At 48.7% G+C, this 15,190-nt stretch overlaps 7 protein-coding genes across 7 annotated transcripts; 2 read left to right on the top strand and 5 right to left on the bottom strand.

Annotated features, from left to right (window-relative positions):
* Positions 1 to 868: 868 nt before the first annotated feature.
* Positions 869 to 1,157, top strand: AtWU_02330 (uncharacterized protein; the record flags this gene model as incomplete). Its single annotated transcript, XM_035497444.1, has 2 exons — positions 869 to 927; positions 995 to 1,157. 2 exons carry the CDS (start codon positions 869 to 871, stop codon positions 1,155 to 1,157), a joined length of 222 nt encoding a protein of 73 aa, XP_035353337.1.
* Positions 1,158 to 1,983: 826 nt separating this feature from the next.
* Positions 1,984 to 3,124, top strand: AtWU_02329 (glycoside hydrolase family 28 protein; the record flags this gene model as incomplete). Its single annotated transcript, XM_035497443.1, has 2 exons — positions 1,984 to 2,613; positions 2,666 to 3,124. The coding sequence occupies 2 exons, from the start codon at positions 1,984 to 1,986 to the stop codon at positions 3,122 to 3,124; spliced, it is 1,089 nt and encodes a 362-aa protein (XP_035353336.1).
* Positions 3,125 to 3,566: 442 nt separating this feature from the next.
* Positions 3,567 to 4,834, bottom strand: AtWU_02328 (NmrA/HSCARG family protein; the record flags this gene model as incomplete). Its single annotated transcript, XM_035497442.1, has 5 exons — positions 3,567 to 3,826; positions 3,896 to 4,228; positions 4,308 to 4,458; positions 4,519 to 4,730; positions 4,792 to 4,834. The coding sequence occupies 5 exons, from the start codon at positions 4,832 to 4,834 to the stop codon at positions 3,567 to 3,569; spliced, it is 999 nt and encodes a 332-aa protein (XP_035353335.1).
* Positions 4,835 to 5,664: 830 nt separating this feature from the next.
* On the bottom strand, positions 5,665 to 6,836 carry AtWU_02327 (glycoside hydrolase family 16 protein; the record flags this gene model as incomplete). Its single annotated transcript, XM_035497441.1, has 2 exons — positions 5,665 to 5,968; positions 6,037 to 6,836. 2 exons carry the CDS (start codon positions 6,834 to 6,836, stop codon positions 5,665 to 5,667), a joined length of 1,104 nt encoding a protein of 367 aa, XP_035353334.1.
* Positions 6,837 to 8,483: 1,647 nt separating this feature from the next.
* AtWU_02326 (phosphatidylserine decarboxylase family protein) lies at positions 8,484 to 9,638 on the bottom strand (the record flags this gene model as incomplete). Its single annotated transcript, XM_035497440.1, has 1 exon — positions 8,484 to 9,638. One exon carries the CDS (start codon positions 9,636 to 9,638, stop codon positions 8,484 to 8,486), a length of 1,155 nt encoding a protein of 384 aa, XP_035353333.1.
* A 772-nt stretch (positions 9,639 to 10,410) lies between these two features.
* AtWU_02325 (cupin domain-containing protein) lies at positions 10,411 to 11,161 on the bottom strand (the record flags this gene model as incomplete). Its single annotated transcript, XM_035497439.1, has 3 exons — positions 10,411 to 10,575; positions 10,646 to 10,711; positions 10,805 to 11,161. 3 exons carry the CDS (start codon positions 11,159 to 11,161, stop codon positions 10,411 to 10,413), a joined length of 588 nt encoding a protein of 195 aa, XP_035353332.1.
* Positions 11,162 to 11,715: 554 nt separating this feature from the next.
* On the bottom strand, positions 11,716 to 12,843 carry AtWU_02324 (fungal specific transcription factor domain-containing protein; the record flags this gene model as incomplete). The annotated part of the gene is made up of 1 exon (XM_035497438.1): positions 11,716 to 12,843. The coding sequence occupies one exon, from the start codon at positions 12,841 to 12,843 to the stop codon at positions 11,716 to 11,718; it is 1,128 nt and encodes a 375-aa protein (XP_035353331.1).
* Positions 12,844 to 15,190: the final 2,347 nt, after the last annotated feature.

Below are 15,190 nucleotides of genomic sequence, written 5' to 3'. Positions count from 1 at the left end.
TGTTTGAGCTGTATCGTGTCATATTATCGAGCATGTGCATAGGCATCATGGTGTATTTACATTCGATTACAGTAGTTACAGTGAGTCAAACACTGTATGAAACCAGTCGCAGCATTATCATCCAAAGTTGTTTGGGAACCAGATTAGTCGAGTCCAAGTATACTCGTAGCTACCCCCAAGACTTGAATGCTGGCTGACTCTGTTGAAGAGCCGGTAATAGGAAGCCTCACGCAAGCGATAATCTGTAAGCAATGTATGCCTTAGTTGGAAGACAACGTGACTTTGGCTCTCAATCCTCACTTCTCCCGCTTTCTCTCCTCTACCCCTTCGAGATTTACATCTCACACAACGCGCTTTTTGCTCTCAACAGTGTCGTTGAATCTGTAATTGGTGACTATTTCAACATCCAGAAACATACAATGAGTTGATGGAAGACGCGGTGCTCGCGTTCTGCGCGGTCAGCAACTGATTACTGCAATTTACAGGGTTGTAAGTCCGCATGAGTGGTTGGTTTGGCGTTTGTATGGTGGTATGATTCCTAACTCTTCATAATGCCCGGATAACCGCTTATTAAAGCCAACCTAAATAGGACCTTACTCGTTTCGTTCCTAGGAGGACATTCAGTGCGGAGGGAATAACACCCAAGTTGACCTGCCTGACGGACGGCTGCGTAATTTCGATGCCGCGAGGATTACCTGCTAAGAATGCTCGACATAGATTGCTTCTACAACCTGACGGGAGGAGCGTTAGAGCGAAGCCGTTATCCGGTGTGCAATTTGTGAAGAGTAATAAACGGGTCAATATAGATCGCCTGCAACAGCAGGGGAATTAAGGGGCGCCGTTTGCCTTCAATATACCAGTTTTAGACATGACCTTTTTGCGCCAGGATTACTGTGTATTCTGGCTGAGGATTGGATATAATCAAAGGTAGGTCAGTATTTGCGCTTGATAGCATCACTCAGAGATTGAGAATACCATGTTAATGTTGCTGCAGGTGGAAAATCCTGCTCAAGCTGTATCGAAAGACAAAACTTGAGATTGTGCACTTCCTACAACGAACCGCCCCCTATTCACTGCGTGACCAGTGTAGTCTGCCGGATTTGCTCACCGTTGGCCAATGGCTTCCTCCTTTCCTGTCTTCTCCTTCCTCTCCTTGACTGGCCCCACTCCAGGTTGCTTATTGCCGGCAAGCTTTCAACCCTGATTAGCGAGCTTTGCACACTATTCCCGATGTAGCTGTCGAAGGAACGGATGGACGCTGCACTAGTTTCATTTCGAATCTCTGATATTAATACTAACTACAGAGTGACTAGCCGATCACGCTCCGGATCTGGCACAGAGTGATTTTTTGAATCATTCATTGGTGGAATTTGCAAGGCACCATAAATGCCGCAGACCCTGCATATCGAGCTACAGCCTTACTGGGATTAGTATAGCTGCCATCTCGTACTCGTACACTGCAGAACCGGCTTGGATCCCAAGGCCTACGATGACACCCGTTTCCTCCAGGACTGATGGCTGTTTGTGAAGGCGAATTATAGTACTGCTTGTCAATGTCTTGAGTCAGCGGTATATATGAATCTGTCTTTGTCTTTCCACCTTGACAATAATGTTACGCTCAAGAGGGCATTTTGCGTTCTTTTCATCGACATGCGAACCTGTTCGGTCACCCGCGGACCCCGTCGGCTGATCAGCCACCACGGCTCATATATATTAGTTGCCCACCATGTCGAACTTAAGTTCATTAAAAAAAAGGTAACATTTGAGACAACATCTTAATGTGAAACGTGAACCCTGGACCAGCATCTCTCCAGAGGCTGTCGGCAGTTATGACTTTCCGATCAGAAGAGATGCGCTGAAATTGTGACTATAAGAACCTCAAGCCTGCCGATGCTGAGGTGAGTTTGCTCATCATCCTACACTCATTTGGCATCAGACCGATTACACTCTTTTTGTCCTTTTTTTCTATCGCTATCATTGACCATGCACTCCTTTGCTTCTCTTCTGGCCTACGGCCTAGCCGCCAGCGCCACCCTCGCTTCTGCCTCCCCCATCGAAGCCCGGGGAAGCTGCACCTTCAAAACGGCTGCTGCTGCCAAAGCGGGCAAGGCAGGGTGCTCTACCATCACCCTTGACAACATCGAAGTCCCCGCTGGAACCACCCTCGACCTGACCGGTCTCACCAGCGGTACGAAGGTCATCTTCGAGGGCACCACGACCTTCGATTATGAAGAATGGGCAGGCCCCTTGATCTCCATGAGTGGCAAAGATATCACCGTCACTGGTGCCTCAGGCCATCTCATCAACTGCGACGGTGCGCGGTGGTGGGACGGCAAAGGGACTAGCGGAAAGAAGAAGCCCAAGTTCTTCTACGCTCATGGCCTTGACTCCTCGTCCATTACTGGATTGAATATCAAGAACACCCCCCTTATGGCGTTCAGTGTTCAGGCAGATGACATCACTCTGACTGACATTACCATCAACAACGCGGACGGTGATACCCAGGGTGGACACAACACTGATGCGTTTGATGTTGGTAACTCCGTCGGTGTGAATATCATCAAACCGTGGGTCCATAACCAGGATGACTGTCTTGCGGTCAACTCTGGCGAGGTAAGCAGCTTTGCACATATATTTGATTTGCATGTATGTTAATATTCTATAGAACATCTGGTTCACCGGCGGCACCTGCATTGGCGGCCACGGTCTCTCCATCGGTTCTGTCGGCGGCCGCTCCAACAACGTTGTCAAGAACGTCACTATCGAGCACTCCACCGTGAGCAATTCCGAGAACGCCGTCCGAATTAAGACCGTCTCTGGTGCCACTGGTTCCGTGTCTGAGATCACGTACTCCAACATTGTTATGTCCGGTATCTCCGATTACGGCGTCGTTATCCAGCAGGATTACGAGGATGGCAAGCCTACGGGTAAGCCCACGAACGGTGTCACTATTACGGATGTCAAGCTGGAGAGCGTGACTGGTACTGTGGATAGTAAGGCTACTGATATCTATCTTCTTTGCGGATCTGGTAGCTGCTCGGACTGGACTTGGGACGATGTGAAGGTTACTGGGGGAAAGAAATCTACTGCTTGCAAAAACTACCCTTCGGTGGCTTCTTGCTAGGTCGGTGGATTGGTTGGTTGTAGCACTTGCTAACATTCATTTGCTTTGAGGGGTCAAATAGGTTTTGGAATTAGTGTTGAGGAGAAGAGACAATGTCTAGTAGGATTCAGTGGTGGCTGCGTGTATAGCTCTATACAATGTTATTTATCGCATAACTTTATAGATCAAATACTCGATTAAGAGAACCTGCCTTCAGCCACATATAACCAAGTTCCTCGGCAGATACTAGACTCCAGGAACCCCTACCTAGCCTTCCTCCGTTGCAGGTAGTTCTCTTGGTAAATCAGGATGGTATGCTGAATTACGATGCAAGCAAATTCACCGCTACTCCAACCCGCGCATAAAGCATACGCCAGAAGTGCAAGGGATAAAGACAGCCAGCTGTGTCTTTGCGCAAGTAACTCTGCATAATCCAGTTTCTGACATAGTATAGTCATCTCTTCTACACCTTGGCAAACTCCCTCTCCATAAACTCCCTCACAGTAATAAGCGTCTCCCTCCCCTTCCCTCCCTTGGCCTTAAACGCCGCCTTCTTCAACACCGCAGCAGTCTGAATTTCCGTAGGTCCATTACCAAAGTACTCCCCATCCCTGAACTGAGAATAGATAAAAACATCACGCTCCTGCTCACGCCAGTACTCCCCTTTCGTATTCATGTCGTTCGGGTCCGCTAGAACCTCATACCGGGCTTTCTTGCCAGTCACTATACCCATCACCGTCAGCATCTACTCATCACTCATCACGTAAAAGATAATGATAAGTAAAACCTTACCAGAAACAAACGTATTCACCACCTCCGCCGACGAAACAATATCACTCGACCCCTGAATCAGCCGTCTATTCCACCGCAACGGATTAACAAAAACCCCATGAACCAGATCCCCAAAGTCATCTTTCATACTGATCCAGGGGAAATCTTCCTTCCCGCCCCAGAAGGGCGTCTTGTATGTTAGATAACCCTCAGAATCGGGAAATGTGGGCCATCCGCCGAATAAGTCGGCGTAGTCTGGCTCGAGCCAGTTCTCCATGAACCAGGCGGCTACGATGGGAGTTACGGTTTTGAAGCCCTTCGTGGTGTAGGCTTGTCGCTCGACTTGGATTTTTACTGTGTTCTCATTTATTAGTCAATGGAAACTTGATTTAAATGTTTTATGAACTTAGTGAGGGATGTATGTAATACTCACAATCAAGACCAGGACATTTCACAGCCCCATTGGTCATTTCTGATATCGCAAGACCGGAGCTATACACTAGATGCTGCACGCCAGATGAGGCGGCGCATTCGATGATGTTGCTGCCTAGGTCGGCGTCGTTGAGGCCTTTGGCTTCTAGCTCCTAAATTCTTTCATGTTAGTATCATTACTCTAGCCAGATGCAAACAGAAGTAGGGCAAACCGGATCCTCCGAATTCGTATTCACAAACGCCCCCCAACTACCAGAAAACGCCTGCTGAAGTTCCTGTCGGTTGAATCCATCGGCTTTGACTAGCTCTGCGCCCAGAGAAGCCAGCTCTTTGGCTTTGCTCGACGATGGGTTCCTGGTTATGGCGCGGACGTGGAAGGTAGGGTTTTGTACGAGCGAGCGCACAACGGAGCTGCCTTGGCGGCCTGGGTGGGTATATAGTTAGTTTTGGGTATGGAGGAGAGGAGGGTAAGGGGGGTTAAGTACCGGTTGCACCGAAGACGGTGATGGTTTTGGTCTCGATTGTCATGGTTGAGTGGGTTGAGTTGTTGGGTTCTACGATGGGAGAATATGTGGGAATTGGGGATAGTTACTACTATATGAGGTGTATATATCTGTCTTAGCGATACAGCAGATGGGTGGTGACGTTGCAGATGGCCATTGAGCCTGGACTATTCACCGCTCCTGCTTGGTGCATACTTCTAGATTGTTGGATTGTCTCATTTACAGTCCAGCCAGTCCAGTGGTTTCGCATTGGACGTCCATGTAAATGGGGATAAAGCATGGAATTCTATTATCATATGACAATGTGCCTGCTAAGCGAGGGGGACTGACAAGCCTGCTCGACTTACCTACCAGGTACAGTAGTCTGGACAGTCGGACGCGCAAAACCGGGTATAGTTTCTTGCGTGGCAAGCAAACCAAACCTAACCTCCTTGCATGAGAGTGGAGCGTAGATCATTGGATGTATCGTGTGGCTATGTCTGCAGAGTGCCGCCACCTAGCAAATTGTCCTCAGGGCGAGATCTGGCTGTCTGTGCATCCAGCTGGATTGCGTACTAGGAAAAATTTGATGGTAGTATATTCCCAATAATGTACATTAATTGCTCTATGATCGATAATCCGCTCCGTCTATATACACGAATATGAATAATAAGTCTTAATAAATAGACCACGCATTAAATCGCTCAATATGTATCTCAAAAATAATAACGTAACAAATCTAAGTGTTTCGCAATAGACAGTCGGTATCCAAGTATGGGTAAAAAAGGAGAAAAGGTAACAAAAAGGAGAACAAATCGACGTGCTTCACCCATCGTAAAACATTCCGCACACCACCGGCGAATAACACAGTTTAGGCTATTGTCCTACTGCTTGGTACCCACGACGAGCCGTCCAGTCGCTTTGTCTCCACTGCTTTTTGTACGTTTCCATCTCGGTCGGGTCCGCGGCAGTACCCTGACCTTCACCAAGAGCGCGCTCGAGACGACCTTGGCGACGCTGGCGCAGGAAGTAAAGGACAAAGCCGGCGATACAGAGAGCAGCGAAGGCAGCAGCACCGCAGTAGACGCCAATGTGGGCTGCTGTGCCCAGTTTGTCCCATTTCTGGGAAAGCGTCTCGGCGGGTTTCTTCGAGATTTCTTTGGCGGCAGTGGAGTTTCCACTATAGACAAGAGCAGTTAGATTAATGTCCTTGACCTATCTGACAGACATCAGCGAAAAAGAACTTACCTAACAATCTCAATACTCTCATAAGAGCCATTGTGACCGATGTATTTGTACTCCTTGCCCGAGGAGAAATCCTGGACACGGATCTTCTGCACCGTCATAGTAAAGGGGACGTCGGTCCAGTTGACCAAACCACCACCCCATTCGATGTTTCCTATCGATTGCGACGCAATACCCACAGGCCAGTTGCTGACCTTGACTCTGCACGGCGTTTGGGGGTAGTTCTTGCCATAGACGGTGAGGGGTTCAGAGTAGTTGACCGTGCGCCTCAGTTCGCCATCAATCCACCACTCCAGACGATCCTTGTCCCAGTAAGTAGTGTAGTTGTGGAACTCGGTATCTGCGTTCGATACAGCGTGGTAGCCACCGCGATCGCTTGTCGTTGTGTTTCCCTTTCCGAAGAAGTCTGATTGCACCTCGCTGGTGTTGTATCCCACCCACTCCCAATCGATCTCGTCCAAGTCATCGGACTGCAGGATCACGCTGCTGATGATACCTGCACCCTTGGCCATCTTGACATGTGCCTCCATTACACCGAAAAAGATGTAAAAGTTCGACACCAACAAGGTGGAGGCATTTTCCGTCTTGATGCTGAATTCTGCTCCTTCCGACGTGTACTCTATCTCCCCCGTCTGCATATCCCAAAGCTTGTCATCTAGTGTCTGGTTGAACCACCATGTGTGCTCTGTGGACAGCGCCGCGTCGGCGGGGCATGTGCTGTTGATGGGGTTGCAATCGGTTTCATCGGCGGCCACCAGGCCGGCTAGCGCCCCTAGGAGCCAGGCATGGCGAAGATAGAACATGACGGCGGGTTTGTGAGGGCGTGGTAATCGAATTGGTGGTCAGAGTCTGGGGTGACCCGACTCAGGTGGTGGTGGGTTTGGGTGCGGGATGGGTATGGGCGGGTTCGTGGCTGTCCTGGGGGAGAGATGACAGGAATGGTTTCAGGTTCATGGCTCGTGGCCGGCAGGAAGGAGAAGGAGCCCATTGACGGAGTTATAGCGCTGGAGATAAAAAAAAAGTGCCTCTTTGGCTTCTAGCGAGCAAGCTATCGATAGCACAGAAGCAAAGATGGTGGCAGCCAATCAAGGAGCGAGTCGGCACTTAGTCTCCGAGGCATCGGCGGGGGCTAATCCCACTATAGGCAGCTTTCAGGGGCAAGGGCCCAAACCCAACTTTTAAAAATAGGGGCAATCTGCCATTTGTCCCTGAAAAAGGGACACCAGACGGTGTCTCTCGTCGAGCCTGGTTATTGGTAGCCACGATAGACTCCACCTGGGTCTTTTTTTTTCACCCATGAAAACTGGTTTTGCTCGTGTCGTGGAGGAGGAAGATTTTTCCTCTCGCCTCTGCTCAGGAGACAGCTGAGCGGTTGGTCCGAGCCATCCGACAGTAATGCTGTTGCAAGCGAGTTGGGGATCTGCTGATATGCAGTCGAACGATCCAATTAAAGCAACACAACTCCATCGCAGCAAGATTACAGGAGTTCGCAATTAAACTTGGGGGTCCCTGGGGGCGAGTTGACTCGGAGAGAGCACTAATGACAACTGGCTGTTGAGGGTTATTCGGGCCAGCAACTTCTTCCCCGGGGATGGTTGCCGGTTCGAGTTATCAGGATCCACACCACCAGCCCCTATCCGGACTAGCAAGCAAAACATTTTCCGGTGCCATTCCCAGACAGGAAGCTGAATTTCCCGATTAGTCAGAGCTTGGCGGGCTAGTGCGCAAAGCTTGACCGGGATAGGGTTAGTCGATCTGCCACTTTCCGGGAAGCTGCTTTGATAGGGTCGGATCTAATTTGGTTGATTGCAATTGTTGGCTATCCAGGGGCTGCTTGGAAATTTGGGAGCCTGATCCAAAGGCTTGTCTCTCAAATTGGAGCGCTGTCAGCCTACAGTTCTTGCACAAGCATGTGCCAGAAGGCTTGGCCCTTCTGGAACGTCGAGTAGGTGAAACATCCGCTCTTGGAGGCAGATCGCATTATCGCCGTAATAAGTTCTTCTTGTTCATATTGAGAGAGCGTTCTGATCGGTCTCTACAGATATGTTCGAAGCAGCCGTTAAGTACCTGTAAATTCATAAGGTTCCACTAACCATTGTAGTACCCCACAAATACGAAAACGATGTCTTGGAATGAATAGATAGCGAGATAGGCGTTTATTAGGAGAACCACTCCATTTAATCTCTTTATGATTTCATTCAAAGCAAGGCCATCGTCCACCAAGATACAAGTAAGCATCGGTAGTATTATATAACCTGCCAGTTTTCACATTAACACCTAGTTTGGCATGAAAAAGTAGCAGTACCCATGGCTCTCTGAACCTGTGATGGCTAGAAGGAAAGGCATAGTACCCTCGTAGCATTCAGTAATCACTTAAGTTGACCAAACCTTCCAGAACCAGACTAGACGCTCAGATTGGTACAAAGAAAGCTTTGGGGTACATTGCAACCTCACTCAGATACCCCACCAGACTTGCCCAGAGATATCCGGCTTATCTCCTGTCCAACCTTCATATCCTCCATATGGTTCCAATTAACCCTGACCTGAGGCCCAAAAATGAGACAATGCGTACTTCCCCCAAAATGGAACATTCCAAGCTCCTGGCCCTTCTTTACATTATCCCCAGGTAGCATCGTCGTCTCGCACGAGCCACGTTCCAGTATACCCGCAAATAAGCAGCACACGAGCACTTTATCTTCAGTTTCGATGAATATCAGGTGTCTAGTAGCCGTATGCACGGCATAGCCCTGGGACTCGGAAACCCAGTCATCCAGGCTCGTATTATCCCGTTGAGCAGGGCAGAATATCCCAGGTATCTCCAGAGTTCTGACGACAACTCCCGAGACGGGCGCATGCCACCGATGGTAGCCGGTAGGCTCAAGGTATACCTGGAGAACCGTACCGCCGACGAATTGCCCCGCGATCGGATCTCCATCGAGCATGTCTTCGAGTGAGTAGGGCTGATTCTTGAGCCAGTATTCATCTTTAGCTTTTATATTGGTCGCGAATTTATAGGTGACTCCATCGACAGCAGCAGAAACGACACCGGGGTTGTCTGGCTCCGCAATTGGTCGGGCACCCTTACGGAGCTCTCTGTTGAAGAATTCCTCCCAGGAAGTGAACCCCCAGTGGGGCTTTCTTGGGTCGCATACGAATGTTTTCTCGAAATCGCGCATATTGGCGAGGGCATCGGGGCTGAACCAGCCATTAGGCTCGCTGGTTAGGACGGCTGCTGATTCTGGGCTGCGGAGAAATTTGCCCCAGTCCTTGAGGATGTCATGGAAGGCATTGTTGACCTTTGCGTTGAGGAAGAATTCGTATCCGGATGGCGTGCGAATGTATGGCTCGATGAACATGGTCAAGGGGCTGCTGGCCCAGCGTTGGGTAGAAAATACGGGCGCACTTCGAACAAGACTGTTCAACTGGATGATGAAAGTAGCGAGGTTGCTAGGGATTGTTGGATCTCCAGGGCGGGTTTGCGTAAACATTTCTGTGGTGAGCTTGTAGAGCTTGGGGTCGCTCTCGATCAAGGACTTGAAGGCCTTGATGCTTGTGTTGAGGTTGGTGGATGTAGTCTGCGATATAACATTCTTGGTGAAGTCCATGATGAAGCAAGTGGAGCTTGGGGTACCGTGTGATGGTTTAAGGGATGGATTAGGATACTAAATTGTCAACGAAGAGTTGATAAATTAAATTAGAGTGCTGATGGGGTTTTATGCCAAATCTTCTGTCATGTGGAACACATGCGGTCCTGCTAGGAGTCTCTTTTAACCCCGCCCTTCATCCATGGATGGACACAGTTTGAGGTAATACGATCGTTGCGCCGGAGCTCGAGCCTTATAGTAAGCAGTACATTCTACTTCATTAGTCTCTTTTTATGTCAATTATCTGCAGCAATGCAGGGTTCCCTATGATTAGCAATCATGTCTCCAGCTTCAATAACCTCCCATATAAACCAGCCTATGTTTTGCTTCTGGTATGTTGAGTTCTTCTTGAAGTGGGTATCATCGAGAAATTTGAGAATACTAGATCGGGAAAATGCTGACACGAGAACCTAGTCCGACTGACAAAGTGTACAGGATTTCATGTAACACAACTGACCTTTTTTGTGGCGCGATACTCACATGATTTTACGTCACCACGCTTAGGTTCATGGAAAATAGCAGAGCTCAAATTAAATGTCAATGCTCGCTTGTCAAGGCAAGAAGAGCTGCGCCGACTCGGATGTAATCGACGACTAAATGTATTTGATATGGAGATGTCAACTTTACTTCGACTTTGTGAAGATAGTATCCAATGTACGGATAGCAATTCCGAGGAAGACAGATGATATTGATCAATTTCCCAAGCTATCATTCAGGCTCGACAATTAAACACTCAGTCCCGCTTCCAGACAATTGATAAATGTCCCTCATTTCCATAAATGGGATCAAGAGCCGGCGTAGGCACTGAATCGCAGATCGTACGTTTTCTGTTCGTTTCCTCCGGGGAGTCAAGCGCCTCCTCGTAGTCCCATGGCTGCTCTCGGGAATTCTTGTCATTCTGCCATTGGTAAGTCAACTCGAAACAAAACAACATGTTGCCTCAACTAGCAGCAGCAGTAGCAGCTTACCAGCGAATACCATCCAATAACTTCATAATTGTCGGAAGTATTTGTAACGCAATGGGTGACACCGGCCTACACAGACATAGCTCTATCAGTAACGCAAGTCTTTTGATTTATATTTCTCCACTCATATTTAGAGAGGGGCAGACTAGGGGTGAAACATACAGGGAACACAAAAACATCTCCCGCGCGAGCAGTGAACACGACACCAACCTCCTCACCATTTGCATCGACTTCGGGGTCAAGGGGAGATTTTCCAAGCCGGTATGTTCCTGTTCCGTGTAGAACTGTATACGCCTCGTGGGTGATGGAGTGGTAGTGAGGGACGGCTGCGAGCGTATTTTCTGCTATTTTCCAGTGGCCTCCATACACCCATTCAGACTGGTATATGGAACTTGAGGCTCCTTGGGGCGTCTTGTCGACTAAGGCATCCCTGTAGACGAGGACTGGACGGGTTGAGTTAGGGGAGTGGATTGTTGGAGGGACGGTGAGGGTTCCGGGGATAACTTTGTTGACGAGCATTCTCTTTTCTATTAGACGGGTATGTGACGTTGATTTGCAATTTAAGGGTGATGAGAGCTTTAGAGAAGTAGTTTGTCTATTTATAAGTAGATGATTGAAGGGTCCTGGAAAAGGGGAGCTCAAAGTTGGGTATGATCCAATCTTTCTCCAGTAACGGATGTTGCTTTATAGGGTCGGCGGGTGAACTAACTCCAGTATACAGAACCTGCTAGTGGAATGGTTATCGGTAATACATTCCGACATGCGGAGTGTCTTTCCGATTGTTCCATGCCATTCCCGAGCCGTGAGAATACCCCGCATGCAGGGATCCGAGGTGGATGGCACTAGCCAGTGTGCTATATGGCATAGATTGTAGAACTTATTGGCGGGGGATTTTGCGATTCTTTAATCCTTCTGACCCGGATGGAAGAGACTGTCGAGAAACAAGGTCGCTATTCTGGGGCTCGCCCTGATACGCCTGTACTGTGCTATATGTCTTTCGGACCAGAGTACAAGAAGAACAGATCACAAGATATAATCATGTGAATAAGTAAGACTTTTCCCAGCATTTCCGCTTACGCTAAACTCAAAGCATCACTAACAGGCATAACATATTCTTCCCAGTCATTCAGATCCGTGATAGACGCTGGTGACCTTTCCCGGGAAGACTTCGACAAACAAAAGTCGCGAGATTTCCACACCTGCTCGATAACCACACGCGCTCGAGTTACACTAGAAACACTGCTTTTGCTCATCTTCATGAGTAATTCCAAGACAAGTCTTCGTCCGTCCGTCATCTTCCCGGTATCCGGATCTAGCATGATTGCAAAGTCGAGAGGATCAAGTTCCACAGCAGCGACGAAAAGAGGCCAGACGACCTGACAGGATGGTTCCATTGCAAGTAACTCGACAATATCTTTCAATATCCTGCGGATGTAGGTCTTGGTGATGGAGTCGGATGGTGTCAAACCATACAATGCGCAGTTCAGATAGACAATAGAAGTCACTCTTTTCAGCTCGGCAATTCTCTGGATTACTTGGTTGTCGCCATCGATTTGCGACTCCTGCTTGATACCTTTCAGTCTGTTGATCAGACTGGCGGCTCTGGCGTTGAACGTTTCGTGACCTTCTTCGGAGATGACTTGCCGTCTAGACCGACTCAGATCCATGATCGAGAAAAGAATAGATACAAGAGCAGGACTGCAGCCCATCCAGGTATTTATGGTTATGTCTTCGTCCCGCCAATAGGTTGACCCGAAAAGCTCCGCCTTTCCACAGGCAGTTCGCCCCATAACATCCTGAAAAGCAAAGAAAAGCTCAGTGAAAGATGATACTGCGTCTTGCTGTACATCTTGATTGGCCCCTTTCAACGCGATTTGCTGTCGCCGGCGTAGTCGAATGATATCTTTTGCTCCTTGGAGATGTATGATCCACTGCTGGTTGCAGTCATCAACAATATCATATAAGCACAAGAACATCATGATAACCAGGATTTCGGGGTCTTCTGTGACTATATCCTTGGGATGCGTATTGAGGCGATGTCGAAGATGGTTCAAGACCCGAGCCTTCAGTCGCAGAGAAAGTTCGCTATACCTTGGATCGCTTTGGGACCAGTGACAGGCGGCCAGCGCCTGTATGGCCTGCAGGACTGCGGGCGGAGCGGATACACAGTAAGGAAGAATGACAGATGCAAAGGGTGACATGGACAGAGGGCTCTGTACTGTTCGGGGGCATATTTGGTTCACATAATAGTCGAACAGTACTTGATTTCCCAGGTCATCTAGAGACGGAAATAGTGAGAGAGGCGATTGTAAATTCTGTAACATCGCTTCTCGTATGTTCGTTGACAGGTCAAAAAGGGGTGGCGATTGTGCTGATGACATTACTGGCTCACGAGGCCCCAACTCTCCAAGGACTGTTCTGGCATCGACTGCCGGGAGAAGATGTGGCTCGGCGCATCCTTGCTCATCAGCATAAAGTCGTCGGATCGAGGAAAAATCGGTATTTACAAAAGTCCAAGACTGAACAGTCGGAGTCGCAAGCCATGTAGTGTCTTCTGGAAAAGTTGAACCCAGTCCTGGAGTACCGGTTGGGCCCTTCCGCTGATCAATCGGCCTCCGATTCAGCTTAGACCTGCCAAAGGCGATACCCTGTTCTCGATAAGTTGATTCCCATTTCAACCGGAATAGTGTCCGGCATGGTAGGTCCTTTTCCCAGCATCGGGTGCAGATCGGCTTTTTCTCGTCGCACTTGACTTTGTTTTGTCGGCAGTTCGTACATCCGAACTGAGACCTGAAAGATGCTTTATTCTTGTTTTTATTTATCTGCTCATTCATGACGGCCGTTCACGCGTATTCAACGAAGATCCTTTGGAGATCATAGTTTAATTGCACGACTTTCATCTTTTAAAGTAAGCCCAGTCGAGCGCAAGAGCTAAAGGCTTGCGGAACGGCAGGTCGATGCGACATTTGAGTTTCGGGTGGGACCGGGGCGGTGGATCCCATTTGCTGAACCCTGTGGGAGTTGAGCGTATTATTCATAGAGAACAGCAATTTCTGGTTCTGATTGCATGATGATGGAGGGAGATTTGTAAGAAATGGTAAGGCTTAATAAGGATGTCTTGCTGCTAGTTAAGAGATGTTGTGGTTAGTGTAAATGCAAATTCACGTAGTTCATCATGACAATATTCAGGTGGGCTCAGCTTATGGCAGCTACGGTCGCCAGTTGGCCAATTGGCAGAACAGTTGTATACCAATTCCAACAAGTAACGCGAGATAGAAATGTGATTTGGAAGTGCAATTCCCTCTTGGGATTAGCAGTCTCAACTCACCTCGGTGACCCAGACATCATGATCGCACAATATATACTAAGCAGAAAAGATAAACTTCTGTGTCTTCATTCGAGGAGCACCTTCACGTGCGCTGACTGAAAAATTTGGCGACAAGACTACAGTAGCTAATTGTGTTGATAGCGCACGCACCCATTCTGTTGTTTACTTGTGTGGGGACACAGATGCAGGCCCTAATTTGGCTTCAGGGGTGGGGACTAGACTAGACAGATCGATAGCATTCGGGAAGTAGGTTTGACAGCCTTCATTAGACACCAGAACAAGAGCAAAAGATCTTCTCATAGCAACCTCCTGTATGCTGATCTGTGAATTTGCAATGCGTAAGTAGTCTGAAGTAATGTCTTAATATTGAAGCTGCCCTGTATGACTACCACTTTCCCTTAGTGGAAACGTGATGAAACCCGTGCCTTCATCCCTGACCTGAAGAGCCCACAGGTCTTGAGCATGTACAAGGTATGAGGTGGCAAATATATGAGCATGCTTATCTCCGACACGCAGCGAGTATCATCTAGGAGGCATGCGTAACCGCAGCTCCGACCATAGTCGGGACGAGTATAAAACCGATCGTCGTTATAGACACGAAGGACAGGAACGGCCAAGAGGCTAGGCGAAGCTTGTCCCAACCGAAGATGTAGCTGGCATTAGCGGGGTATCTGAGTGATAAGGCTGAACAGCTCCGGTGATTTGAGGGTCGAGATGAACCGCCCGGAGAATTGAGGAAATTACAGTTGTCGTTATCCAATACCACACTGAGGAGGAGGTGACAGTTCATATATCCTGGGACATGAAGATTATTAAAGCTCTATATTAACTGATAAGAAATGATCTGGTGACTGGTGATGACGAGGAGATGAAGGCGCAGCAGGGGGGGACGTGCACCGAGCGGAGAGAGAGGTGCTACTGACCACGGTATTATTATGCCGTGGTTCATAGCAAGAGGTGACACCGAATGTTGTGTGATGCTCGGATCGACCGTCCTACCTGGCTACTGCTAGTTTTAATGGAGGTATGCTCCCTGCAAGCTTATCGCCATTGAAGGTGCTCATTGCGAAAGCCCTGACCGCCCCAGGCAGCGAGAGAAACGCGCAAACGGACGCGAGCTGGCCAATCAGCGCGATTCCCTCACATGGCCGGCCAGAATATCCCGGCATTTTTCTCTTTCTTCCCGTTGGATCTCCGCTTCTGCCTCACTTTCCATTAGA

Source organism: Aspergillus tubingensis (assembly GCF_013340325.1).
Source record: "Aspergillus tubingensis WU-2223L DNA, scaffold_3, whole genome shotgun sequence".
NCBI classification, from domain to species: domain Eukaryota; kingdom Fungi; phylum Ascomycota; class Eurotiomycetes; order Eurotiales; family Aspergillaceae; genus Aspergillus; species Aspergillus tubingensis.
Note: the sequence above shows the minus strand (reverse complement) of the source record. Positions and strands in the feature narration are given on the sequence as shown.